Raw genomic sequence first — 14,319 nt, 5'->3', positions numbered from 1 at the left:
CGTAGCACCGTTATTAGAACCTGATGATTGAGATCTAAAATTCTGTTCCAATTTCGAATCACGGGGCTGATCAATTGGAAGGGACCGACCTTTCGTTGTTTCGGTTACAAAGATGCTGAAAGCGATTATTCAATTTTCCTCTTTGTATCCTGAACAAGTTGAATGCTCGGAATATTTGGACTTTCAGTTGTATGCTTTTTGGTTAGTTAGGAAATCTTCTCTTATATTTAAAGGATATTCAGAGGCAAACTGTATAAATGAGACTAAAATTTAGTTATATATATTATTGGTCATTTTTCTTCACTTTCTTTCGCTATTTTCCGAACAGCTTTATTATATCACGCTTCAAAAACGTTCAGTTTCATTTTGAAGAAACTCTCCTAAATGTATTTTAGAGAGAGTATGTTTCTTTGTTCTCAATTTTCTATTTTTTTTCTTACCGGAGGAATTTTGTGAGAAATGGAATAAATGATACTCGGGATGGTGCAACGTTCGGCAAATACGACGAATGAGATAAGATATTCTGAGTTTCAACAATTTCAGCGCATAGATAGAGAAACGTGAAATGTAGCGTTATACCGTTTAAAAGCAAGTTTCACATTAGACGCTTTTGCTTGATCCAATTATGAGCAGTGATTGTTTGAATTAATCGTTCAATGATTTGCTAAAAATTTATATTGGATACTCGTAACAGGATATCCTTCCAATCACAGAAGTCGTTAATTATCTTTTGTTTCTTTGGGATCAAGATCTTTTTGGTTGAATATTAAATCCATTTATCATTTCTAATAACTGTTTCTATTTTTAAATTGATCGTATTTGTTTTGAGGTTCGAATCGGACATAGAGATGCGATTGATCGAATTCTGCTCCATCAGCTCGTGTGCTACGCAAATATCGTATCGATTTATGTAGCCTAGATTACATAAGCATTTTCTCGTATTAAATTTTAATACTTTAAGTAGATATTTCTGCGGTATCTTGAGTTGTGTGACAATAATCAATAATGATCAGGTCTTTTATTTAATCGTACTCGATCATATTCTGCTTTCTAGACTGTGGATCGTCATTGATCGGAAAATTATTGGCGCGAAGCTCAGCAAACCAAAACTGTCACACATGACATAATTTACAGCAGTTCACCAGACATTGCATATACATATCTCTTTCTTTTGATATGCACAGTATTTCTACTCTCGTAGTAATAATATACTTTGACATTCCAAAAATCTATCTTCTATATTTAATTACTTACATCATTTAATAAAATCCACTAATTTTTGTGTGTTACTGTTTTAGAGTAAAAGAATTTGTGTGTTACTGTTTAGAGTTATTAAGAATTGCAGTGTCCGTACATACGTAAACATGTATGTTTACTCACAAAGGGACAAGTTTCTATATATAAACGGTGACGGTAACGCGACATATTTAACATTGTTTTACGGTGAACAGCGAACCTATGAAAAACGATATCTAATCGAGACTGAGGTCTGAGATATCGTAATTGTAGCATTCCGTTGAAATACGTACGTTCGGCGATCGAAATGATGATACAGTAAATCGTGGAATGGGGAAACACGGGTGAGTAGCGATGCAAATTGTTACAGTTGAAAGCGGTGATCGTTAAAAGTATGCACAATATGGGGTGCACCTTTAACGTACGCCCACGCACTGTGTACATATATCTCTCGGTACGAGCTGGCTGAGACCAGCAGTGGAGAGCAATTCCGGGAGAAGAAGAGGAGGCGTGAGTTTACGATAAGATACACACGTGCGAGAGGCTCCTTCCAGTCTCTCGGCAACGGGCTAATCGAATCGCGACTTATTGTCAAGCTAAGTCCATGTTTAAATAGTCCCGCGAAGGGGCGCGTTCGTTAGAGCTTCACGTTTAACGTTTGAATGCCGCTTTAATTTTCCTTGGAAGATCGAGCCGGGAACGATTTTCAATGGTTCTAACGATTGACAAGCTTGAACGGGGCTATTCTCATTGTTGAACGAGCTAGTTATTGTCGCGGTACATACATACCTCGTATTATACGTGTTAAACGTTGACTAGGGTGTACCACGGCTCTTGGATTCGCGACGCACGCTTTTGCGTTCCAAGTCGCAATGAAATATCGACATTCGCGCGGCGTACGACAGTTTTAGGATCGATTCTTCTACCGTCCACTCGGTACGCGTGTCGAGATTTAGCATGTTGTATTTTAATTGGTAATGAGAATTGTTGCTCGTACACGTGTCAGGCGGCCGCTGGACTAAAGTAAAAGGGAACGCGCGATCTGGCACCAATTAATCATTCATTTCGATCGGAAAGGATAAAAGTAATCGAGCCGCGGGATGTGGGGTGCGCATCATCGCGCGATACACGTGTGCTGTTACTGGCCAGTGCGCCGAGACGTGTATTCGTTCACGCGTGACTGACGTGCGAATTGCATGAACGATCGTATCGAATCGCCGTGACAGGTTGCGCCTGAACACACGCACCGCCACTTCGGATGGATGTACACGCACGCACGAGCAATTAATGCGTGTTAATTACCCTCGTGGCTGTTCGAGGACTCTGTTGATGCGCGTAGTAGTTTTGTCAATCTTCAATTTGTTTGTCAATTACGACTGCTTTAGAGTGAAGATTAACCGAATGTATTCTGTGTAATTTTGTGTGTAATGTAATGGTGATTTTATAAAGCCGATTGGATGTCTAACGTTAGGACTACTGAGTATTTAATGCGAGTGACATGTAATCCTTATAAAAACTGTGACCACGGATTATTTTCAGTTTCTTTAGGTATTCATTATAGTATACAAGTGAAACTATTTATATTCAAAATCATTTCGAGTATTTAATGCTCCGAAAATGTCAATAATTGCAAACAAATAAACCGAAATCGGTCATTTTCACTGGTACGGTAGTTCTAGTGTTTACAATATGTGGTTCAGGGTAGTGGCAACCTGTGAACACCTTTCTAGACAGTTCTGAATCAAAAGTTTTTGGTTTTTAAAGAAATATTTATCAAAACTACCCCTTCCTGAACTTTGATTGTATCTGCACATTTAGCTAGAAAATTTGATAATCATTAGTCGGAATATTTGAAAGGATTCTTATGTTAAAAACGAAGAATTGGATAAATTCGTAGTTCTACACGACTTAATTACGACAAGTTATGTAAATATTTCCTTCAGTTGTGAGTGTATAAGAAATATTCCACGATCAATTGAAAGGTATTCAAAAATGAACTCATAAATAAATAAACTATTCTCATATTTTGAAAGTCTTAAAAAAATAATGCCTAATGACGAATTATAATTCCAATATAAATTAAAATTAAAAGTAAAGGAAAATAATATTCGCAAACTTACAAACTTGTTAGCTTTAATGTATACAAACACAGCGCGCGTGCATATATGTCCGCGTGTACTTAATAATGTCGCTCTTTCTATTTCCCAGCTGTAAATAATCACCAGTTTTTCTGTGTACAAAGTCTTGAGTGAGTTATTCGCGGGTCACGGTTTTAAATTTCGGATTAAAAGTTATTTGCCCCTCATAATATGGGAAATAAATCAATTTTAATCGACACTCCGCTTTACGTTTACACGAAATCGAACAATAATGAAGCCCGTGTGAAATTTATTAACCGGCGGGGGTCTGGCCTCGTAAAAAGTTCAAGAGATCTGCACGCCTTCGGGGTGAGTTTGCGAAGTATGGAATTGCGAAGGAAGTCGTAAGCCGGGACGTTTAATTGCGCAATAAATCCTGATTCTCCGATTTGCAACCCATTTCCTACTGCGGGGGCGACGATTGGTCGCTGTTAAATTGGCGCGTAGGTGCAACGTAGGTACCTACGTATCCATGTAGGTACGCGACTGTGAAAGTCGGAAGAGTTCCTCTCTTTCCTTTTCGACAATCTCTCTTTCACACGGCTGGCCAGGAAGCCGCATGCGACCTTCTCTCAATAGCAATTCTCGATACGTTTCCTGATCTAGCATCATTAAGTGGCGACCAATTTCAAATATCGCACGAATGTGTCTATTTAATGTTTGAAAACACTCCGTCTCTACGCTCGCATACATAGGAGGATGGGTGAAAGTGAAAATGTGATACTAGTCAATCATACGTTGCATAGTGGATTTCGATGAACGGTGCACATAGCTAATCGTTTTGTACAGAGATGTTTTCAACCACGTAAATATTAGGTCGGCCGAGAAGTCTTGTCATTTTACTTTTCATTGTGGTGTACGCGTTATGATGCACTAATAAATATTACGAATAGGTAAACTGGAATATAATAGAACGTTTTCGAATAAAATATGCAATACATATTGCATATTTGCTCAGTGAAGGTTAATTTGTACTTCATTTGAACTTCATTTAAAAATGTAACGAGACTTTCTGTCCATTCTACTGTTTACAAGAATTTTTCTTCAGTTTTGAATCATCGAATATTCATGACGCACGGTTACAATTTTCGAAACTTAGAAATAGTTTAATGTTGTTTAAAATTATTTATGGTATGATTTATATTGCTTATATTGGAATTAAGTTCTTTATCAAAATTGTATTTTATTACCTCACTTTCGTTAAAGTGATTTTAATATAGTGTAAAATGCCAGGAAAGGAGGAAAATCAGAATAGATTTTAAAAATAGGTAAAAAATAACCAGGTGTACGATAGTAAATAGAAATTGAAACAGAGAAACAATTATCTTATCAATTTTGATTTCAGTTTATAAAGTCAGAGTAGCGCGTTCTTTTTTTGTTCAACTATTACATGTTGACTTTATTTAGAACTGTGAATTTCACATATACTGCAATTGCACTTCTGTAAATTTTCATGATGTCAAAGTGTTAAAATAAAATACATTCGAAATCTTATAGAAACAAAGGATATGTATGTCACATAGTAAAGAGATTAACACGTTCCCATCGGCATGTACTACCGGCGGTACACAACTAATTTATAACATTAAAATAAATCGAAGTTAATAAGTAAATTATTTATCAAATTATTTATTAATTTTTATCCACAATTGGCAACAATTTGTCAGAAAACTAAACATGTGACAAAAAAATGCACTACAACATCATTTTTGTATACATTGTTGTTACTACGGTTTATGATTAATCATATAGGAACATATACCAACGTGAATGTGTTAATCAGCATCGACCTGGATACACACTTCAATAAAAAGATTGTTTTTGTATTTTTAATAAACAGACAAGTACACCTTGCTTTCTTTAAATAGCATTACGTATCTTTTATTTAATACTGTTATATCTAATTTCAAGACGATTTGCTATTACCTAAAAAATTGAGGGAACATTTCCCGACGTGAATTAACACTAAGTTTACGGACCGCGTCAAACTTGACGCATATTGAATACTATAAACATTATTTGCTGAATATTTACATCGAATTCGATCGATGTAATTACTCAAACATAAAGGCCAAATTACCTATGTTTAAACCTTTAATTTCCAAAATCAGAACAAACGAACATCAATTTTTTTAGGAACAATAGAATAAACCATACAACAAACGTCCGTGAACCTAGTATTAAAGAAATCAAATCTGCTGGAAGAGTATTCTTCTTACATGTGTTATTTTGATTGTATTACAGATTCGGTGGCACAGACGATTATCTTGACGAGTCTCACATTTGTCCTGAGTTTGAGCCTGAATACGGTCTCAGGTGCACCCGCTTACAGCCTTCGCACCGCCGTAACCAAATCGAACAATATGGACCGCTGGTTGCAGCCGTGTGGCAATCCGGTGCCGATGCCGATCAAGAAGATGCCGCAGAGGCACAGTGTGCACAGGACGTTGAAAAGGGTGCGGACGCAGCTCAGAGTTGCTCAGAATCACTTCAGGATGCATTTCAAGGATGTGCAGGACATATATTCAAAGGTAAATTGTAATGCTCGACCTGACCGCGATTCGTAATTAATCGCTGAACCGTACCGAGGTAAAAGAGAGTGGGCGACTGCATCAAAGAGGTTCGCACGTGTGCACAACGGAGCATTACTAGCTCTAAAGTCCTACTTTCTGCTATGTTCGCAATCTGCATTTGCTATGATGTGCCACGCACGAATGTAATTACAACTTTGCTTTTTAAATCAACGCTGCATTAGTTTCCGTGTTGATTTTTGCTTAGCAGTTGAAAGCAAATCCACCGGAGATTCTATCAGTTTGAAGGATTCAAAATTTCCGAAATATTATTCTTTAGCAATTTATGTTGACTTCGATTGACTTAATCAGATGAATTTTTAATTTTAATTTTGAACGTCTATGTATACATGACATGCCTATTTCTTTGGAAATAATGAAATGAAGAGTACAATCAGTATTTATAAAGCAGCGTTAACCTGAACTTACTTCCTTAATCGGATTCAAGGTTCAAGATCCTCGTATATTATATTCACTTTTTGTACAGTACTAACCGCCTTACTCTGCATTTAAAAATGTTTCGGTAAATCCGAAATGATTGCGATAACACGTGTTCACCGTCCTGTGGCGGGTGCAGCTTGCCAAATCGTAAATTATACAGTGTCAGAATAACAATGTCGCACGTAGGATTAATATGGAAATTATTTTGGACTTACGAGAATGGGAGTGAGATGTTTTAACCCCTTGACTGCAGCAGGGGTATTGTACTATGCTCGCGTTCATAGGCCCATTAATATATTCTAAAGGCGTGTTTATGTGCCCAGTAAATATTGCAACAACATACTTGCTGTTATATTGAACCGGTATAGCATTGGACAAATTGTTATATGATACACCGAGGCGGATCGAATCATTTTCCGTTTCATAATCAATAAATAAAAATACTTGAACATTACTAATAAAAACAAGAAGAATTACAAAATTTTTCCTTTGCAAATGAAAAATGGAATGTGACAAATAACAAATGTGAACTGGATTTTTTATTCGATCCGATTCACCTCAATCTACTTTATATACATTAGATGATCAAATAATTGAATATCAAGAATTATTCCGATGTCTCTTTGTTCTTAACAAGGAAATTCAGTCTTAGTTTCATTGCCACTATAATTGCATCACAGAATGCAATCATAATATACTGCAGACAAACAGCTAACTCCCTGCAATGGTAAATCGATATTTCAGCCTATAATGATTAATTTAATTTGGCAATTTTTTACGTTAGAACTGATAAAAAAATCTACGTGTCTTGTGGAAATTAATTCTTTGTTTTTAAGCGTCTTTAGTGATGCTGCGTGTGCTTTTTAAATGAGTCGGAAAAATGCATATGCTCGCATTAGAAGTATTATTTTATTTTCTTATTTACATTTGCATTTTCTGATACTCGAAGAGTTTGCTATTTTTTTCTTCTTAAATCAATAAAGGACCAATTATAGTATTTATAACTTTTGGTAGTGGTAACAGGCATAAATTTATTATTTTTGTTACTAAATTACTAATAAACTATATGGTATACGAAGAGGATTCAAAATAAAGTTGTATCTATTTGATTTTCTTGTCGCATACCGATGGATACGTAAAGAATATATGAAGATCAGATTTATTCTTTTTTCAATAGAATCGTATATTGTTTAATCCATTAATCGATGTGGCTACTAACTTTCTATACTATAGTATTGATATATTTATTGAAAAAATTAATAGTTTCAATAACATTTTAATTTCGATATTGTAAAGTGGTATTATTACATTTATTTATCTACACCTACATTTTCCAAAGTTGCACACTGTTTTTTCTGAATAAGGATAAAGGATATTTGATACAGACGAATAGGAAACTATTATTACACAATATATAATACATATTATAAGTAAAATATGAACTTATTTTGAGCTAAGCGTTGATTCTAATCCATTTACGTGTTTGACAACTTAATAGTATTTTAAAAACTGTAGAACACGAATTTAAATTTGCATCAATAATCAAGATAATATCTTTAGAAATTTTAACATTGACACATGTTTTTTTCTTTCATTCTCTCGTTTCTTAATTTAATCATCAAAGTAAGATGAAATGATACGTTTCAGTTCGTCTCATTATTATTCACCATTTCACAGAACATACGTAATACCGTATGTCATTTAAAGAAGCGGAAGTATACGTTAAGAGAACTGTGGTACCATTTTTCAATATTGAAATTAAAATATCTTTTAAACTAATGATTTATTTATACGTATAAACAATATTTGATACGATTCGTGAGAAATCGGTAGTCATAGCAGCTAACGTATAAATTATTTCACTTAGAAAGTAAGTGTTATGAATTAGAACATGAATCCTTCATGTGCTTATCAATACAAAATATTACTCACTTTAAATTATGCGCATAATTGATAATAATAGATAATTCAAAATTCGACGCTTTGCATGTGTGTAATTTACACGTTATAACATATAAAATTTTTTGTAATATCGTCTCAGTGCTTTATCCATATTTTGTTCACACTTTATTTACACTTTGCTCTAAGCAACGAACATCGAATTTCTAAATGTGAATGTTAGTAATAAGAGAATCACGATCCTAAATGATAAAAAGTGAAAAAAAATGTAAATACAAGTTTACATATGGTATTACATTACATTATATGGTATAAGCATGGCTGCTGCTTGACCAGTAAGCCTTCGATTGTCTAAAACATAAACTGATAAATATAATGAAAGTTCTGCAGTTTCAATATGACTTTACAGTTGTACTCATTCACTGTACGTTCATTGTTTTAAATCAAATCGATTAAGAATGTAAAGGAATTTGTGTATGATGCATTATAACAGTAAAGTTCAGCAAATTCAATTGTTCGCGAGAAACTTCGCACCCTTATCTTGAAATTGGAGCCGGATATTCCTATAGAGAATGACATATTTTACACTTGCGTAACTCGACGAAAGTCAAGTGCTGATGTGTATCGTTGAGTGTATATATTAAAAATGTATTTAGACAAAACAATATCTCGACTTTCATTCGCAGGTGTACAAAGAGCTGAAGGGGCAGTACAGAATGCCCTGGCTTCCAGAGAAGGAATTCGAGTGGTATACCAGGGAGGTTTTGTGTCTTGAAAAAGGAAAGAAAGCTGATCGTGCGCTTCCTCATCTTCACGATTCGCTCCAAAGGTTCGCCATCACGTTCCATCATCTCAGAGCTTTTCGTCTGAATTCTAACATTAATTTTGATCTCACTATGAACAGAAGAAACGAGATCATTAAACAAATGCACAATGAGATACTTAGGGTACGAAAAATTTATATCATATTAAATTGTAACGCACCAATATGGTTTTATCACAATACCAAATATAACACACGATAGTTTTAACTTTTAATAATGCCACAATAATTTTCGTTTTAATATTAAATTAATGATAACTATTGAAAGTACTTTTAATAAAACTAGACGTTAAAAAAATAGTATTCTTGATGTATTAATTATTTAACTTACGTTTCACTGTGATCAATACAGTCCTAACGATACAACATATTTATTTTACAGCTTTTGTTCAAAATTTTCAATTAGTAGAAAAAATGATTTTCATCGACGTATGTCTATCGAAAATATTACAATGTTACCATTTTTGAAAACGATCACAAAGTTTTGTATAACAGGCATTATAATATTTGTATTGCTTTTAGAACGGAAATAATAGAAACAAACGTTTTAATTGGGCGTGTTTTATTACAGGTGTTGTGCGAAGTGGAGACTGCTATCTTCAACTTAGGATTACAAATACCTACGGCACATACCGCAAAAATTGTTACTGAAAGTTCCAACTGGGCCAAGGAAGGGGACTTGACCCACATGTTAATTCAGGATGGGGGTGTTATAAGATTGTATCAAACATTTTTGAACGCCTGGACCAAAGCCTTCCGAAACGCCACTGCACCTGGGCCAGGCACCTGTAACCCTGCCAGGCCGAATTCTGGGACGAAGATCGTTAACAAAGGGCCTGGGTCAAAGGGTAAAAGAGTACCGAAAATTAAGAAGCAAAACAGGCCAGTTCGGAAGCGCCCTGTGAATGCTGGTCAGAATAGTTCCTTGCCTCAGGGATCGAAAAAGGGCTTTTCAAGGAACAGACTGCTAAGAAACAAACAAAAGAAGTTGCTAGGGGCGTCATGAAACTAATGTTGTGACATTTCTTTTTATTTCGTCGAAATTCATCGTTTACTTTGAAGAGGTTAACAGGCAATCTTGACTTTATATTGAAGAATCTTTCGTTTTTCATAGATCTGAATGTTGCAATTGTTTGCAATCATCTGTTACTTTGAAAACTAGGAATCACCTTTTGAGTTTCCCTTAAAATGATTTCTTGGATCGGGAGTCTTGCTTTCTGTCTGACTTCAACGTCTAAGTTGACAATATTAAAACTGATCAGAATCGTTTGCTTGTTTTCCTCATGCTTTTCTCAAGGAAGCTTTTACATTTTGGATTATCACTGGCATATGTGTTTCTATTTATTTCATCGTTACGTTCACGCATAGATGCTTAGTGTTCTCCATTCTTGCCAGTTTGTTCCGTTGGAGTTATCGTTAAAAGAGTGGCGATAGATGAGGGTGACGACCAATATTTAAAAATCGGCGTCTTATTTTCGACTACCGATGCATTTTGTAGTTGAAGCATCATTGGAAATCGAGTTGTATACTAGAGACCAGTATTAAGAAATATATTTCAGAACAGTATTATATCTAATAATATACTTAATAACAAGGATAGTGAATAATTTTGACAAAGCGTTTGGTTCGTACGCCGTACTTTTTTTACTTAAAACGACCAGAGCATACGAAAAGGAAATACGAAGATAACATTGAAGCCATAAAACAGAAAAGACAGATAACAAGCGCAATGAGAATATTACGGATATCAATTATTGAAATTACATAACGTACGCAACTACGGAAGTCTGACCGTTTAATAGGGCAAAAAACAATCGAGTTTTCTCCATGATAATAACCATTTCTAGAATCTTTTTCTCGTGCGGCACCACTATAATTCCAATTATATCGACCAATCGCGACTGATAAATACGTAGTTCGAGAGAAAAACTCGGCGGTATGTATTGAGATTTCGAAACACGAAAGTATTAACGATACGCGGCAAGCGTCATCAACTTAATCGCCGAACGAGATGATTTGTCAAACTTATTTATTGTAGCTTTAACATAAGTAGGCGATAGCTTAATGTTGTTTAGCTGTGATATCTCCAGCGTACGCGTACGTACAGAGTTCCTAATGTTTTATACATAGGCGCATTACTTATTGTAAGTGGCGTACGTTCACGCGTACTATACGTATTTAGATGTAACCGCAAGAGTTTCACTTTTTATTTTATTCTTCTTGAGTTTCTCCCTCTCCAGTCTGTAGAATCTCGTATCGTCGCGGGCGCGACAAATTTATCTTTCCGCGATTAGCTTCTTAGTTGCTTTCAAGCGTTTCGAATGTGGAAAAAAGCGAAGAAAAAGTGAAATAAAAGATGACGTCGTTCTCGAACCATTTTTCTTTTCGTTTCTTTCGTTTTCACGGGCGGACTTTGGTCGTGCGACAAAGAGACGTCTCCGTTAGCTAAGCCACGTATATCAAGGGACCATTACGAACCGTAAGAGTTGTTTGTAGGTACATGCTCGCGTTGAACTCGACCGCGAGCGATCGTCGTGCGACGACAGACAGCATTCTCCTTCTCGAATGAAAGTGCATACTGCGTATTAAAGACAATCAGTGTTTTCTATTGAACCAGTACTTAGGCATACTAGTACTTTAAAGTTAGATATTTTTGTACTTGGTATTCACACGCGATGTGATACTGAACGTTTTTATACACGTGCACTTAGACATTAAGAACTCCATTTGCATTTTATCAAGTATACGTAGTAGGTATATTTATTGTGGCTTACACGTAAACGTACATAATGTTACGGTTTATTTATTATATCACGTTACCATCGCATTTATTATTTATTGTCATTTCTGTACTTGTATAATCGACTCGAATAAATTCAATGTTTTTATATTGAATCCGTTTTCGTGTTATGATTTCCTTCCTCGTAGCATTAGATCTCCTGTTAAAGAAACATTACCGTTCGAAAATACGGAAAATATGTACATATGAAACTATTATATTTTACAACTTTATGACACCACTGGTGTATTATAATATTACTGTTTGTAAATAAGATGTTCGAGCACAAATATTTTTTTCAATAATTAAGAGTATTTGTACAGATTTTTCATCTTGGAAATTCAAAATATAAATTTATCTTTATTAACCATATTAAATTATAAATATCTGTCTCCTGAGCACAATCGAAATGTTAAAAAATAGAAAAATAAGATAAAAAAAGCTCGAGATGAGATAAAGAAAACTCGTGTTAAAAAAGAAATTTATTATTGATAAATGCAACAGATCAACGTAGTTCTTTAACACTTATCCTAAAGGAAACAATAGTTTTAACATTTAATTATACTAAAAACGATGACGCTGTTTATATAATATTATTTTAAAAACTTATGTTTTCAATTATACAATATAATGGACATCTAAAAAATCTAAAAAAAACTGTACTTCCATAATTTTTGCGAGAAATTACATATGAATTATTTAAAATTCTAGATTATTTTATTGATTAAAGATAAAACTTAATTATTACATATGAGCGTAAAATGTCAGTCTTTTGCAAACACAGTTTCTTCAGTAGTTTATTTTGACAATTGTTTAGCACTTTCAGCTGTTTCAGTAGTTTACGGCCTTAAAATTCTTAATTGATTTTCATTCGTAGTTACTTTTACTAACACGACATGTTTTAACACCTAATATTAATCTCTGCAATATCGATATGAACTATTTTTAAAAGCCTATTTTAAAGCCGATTGAATTTTTGTATGGTTTTTATTCTTTTTCGCGTTTTATCCTTTATCATAAGGACTATGGAATCCCTTTCTACAAAATAATTTCAATACTATAGTTTAGTATCCACTAAAATATTGTGAATAAATGTAACCAGAATTTGCTGATTTATTTTTCTTTAATAAAATTAGTTTCCTTCAATTGCTTTTCAAGAAAGTGTTCGTGACAAATATTCAGATCACCAATTAATAATAAAGTAGTTGGCCAGGACTACCCTCTCGGTTTTATGCTGGAATATTAATACCATCCAATTGTGAAACGTTCGGATGACTCAATGATCTATTGCACTTGAATTATTTTATGTAAAATGTTATAGCTTCATGAATTATTCGAATATTTATATTAAATTAGCATTATGCTATTTATCACCCGTGAAAATACATTTAAAAAATTGACCTCTTTATATTTTATAATTTATATTTTTATATTGGAGCTTCAATTTCTGATCTTGCTATTTTTTCATAACCACGTTCATCCAAATTACTGAATAAGAAAAATCCATGTAACATTATGTTTATTGTAATAGTTAAACATTGATAAATAAACAAGGATATTTCAAATTCAATGTAATAAAAAATATGAATATTTATTACTTTCAGTTTGAAATCTCTAATACTAGTTTAATTTAATATAACATATACAGTGAAGTGGTAAGAGCAATACTCTTAATTTAAGTTCTGTATGTTGTTACATTATTTATTTATAAAATTTATAATATTGTAATTATGGATATTTTTATAAAGATTCAAATATTTTATTTAATACAAATGGAGAATTTTTTATGAAATGAAACTATTTAAATGTAAATAAGTGAATCAAACGTTTCGTTTGTTGAATTTGATTGACAGTGTATTTAATCGTAAATTGTTTTCTTGATTTGCAATGCTACAATTTAATGAATTGTATTAGGATTTAATAAGAGGACGAAGTATTCAGTTTTCGCGAGTTGACGATCGTTATCGATGATGGCTCGCGAAAAATGTATAGGTACGTTGCAAGATAATAGTATATCAGGTTCGTTAAATCTGTGGTAGTGGTTGGTTATATGATATTAAAAAATGTTAATTAATTCGTAAATGACATTCATGAAATAAATTTTAATAATTTTACTAACTTCAGATTCAAGTGAAATTTTATTTAAATAATACAGCATAAATGAAACATAATAAATAATAATATTATGTTAAAGTCCAATTTTAAGGTTGTCCAATTATATAAATAATTATGCATTGAAATAATAACTTATTTTACATATAATTGTACAGTATATTACCACTATTTTATTTATATATTTATTGATTGTAATAATAAATATCAATTTGATATAGCTAAACGTTTATTGTAAAAAGATTAACTCGTTAAATGTTATATGTTGCAAAAGATATTCTTGAACATTATCGATCGGCCCAAAGGGTCTCTTGAACGGTA

The 14,319-nt window shown here is 33.5% G+C and overlaps 1 protein-coding gene across 3 annotated transcripts in view; it reads left to right on the top strand.

Moving 5' to 3' along the window:
* The window catches only part of LOC116430743 (uncharacterized), a 38,687-nt gene extending 26,722 nt beyond the window's left edge, over positions 1 to 11,965 (top strand). For all 3 annotated transcript variants that reach the window (XM_031985275.2, XM_076364474.1, XM_031985276.2), the window contains exons 2-4: positions 5,619 to 5,905; positions 8,971 to 9,231; positions 9,679 to 11,965. In XM_031985275.2, the coding sequence (XP_031841135.1) occupies positions 5,619 to 5,905; positions 8,971 to 9,231; positions 9,679 to 10,113 (983 nt within the window). In that variant the 3' untranslated portion in view covers positions 10,114 to 11,965. The remainder of the gene's footprint in view (positions 1 to 5,618; positions 5,906 to 8,970; positions 9,232 to 9,678) is intronic.
* The last annotated feature ends 2,354 nt before the right edge of the window (positions 11,966 to 14,319 follow it).

This window comes from Nomia melanderi, chromosome 2, assembly GCF_051020985.1.
Source record: "Nomia melanderi isolate GNS246 chromosome 2, iyNomMela1, whole genome shotgun sequence".
NCBI classification, from domain to species: domain Eukaryota; kingdom Metazoa; phylum Arthropoda; class Insecta; order Hymenoptera; family Halictidae; genus Nomia; species Nomia melanderi.
Note: the sequence above shows the minus strand (reverse complement) of the source record. Positions and strands in the feature narration are given on the sequence as shown.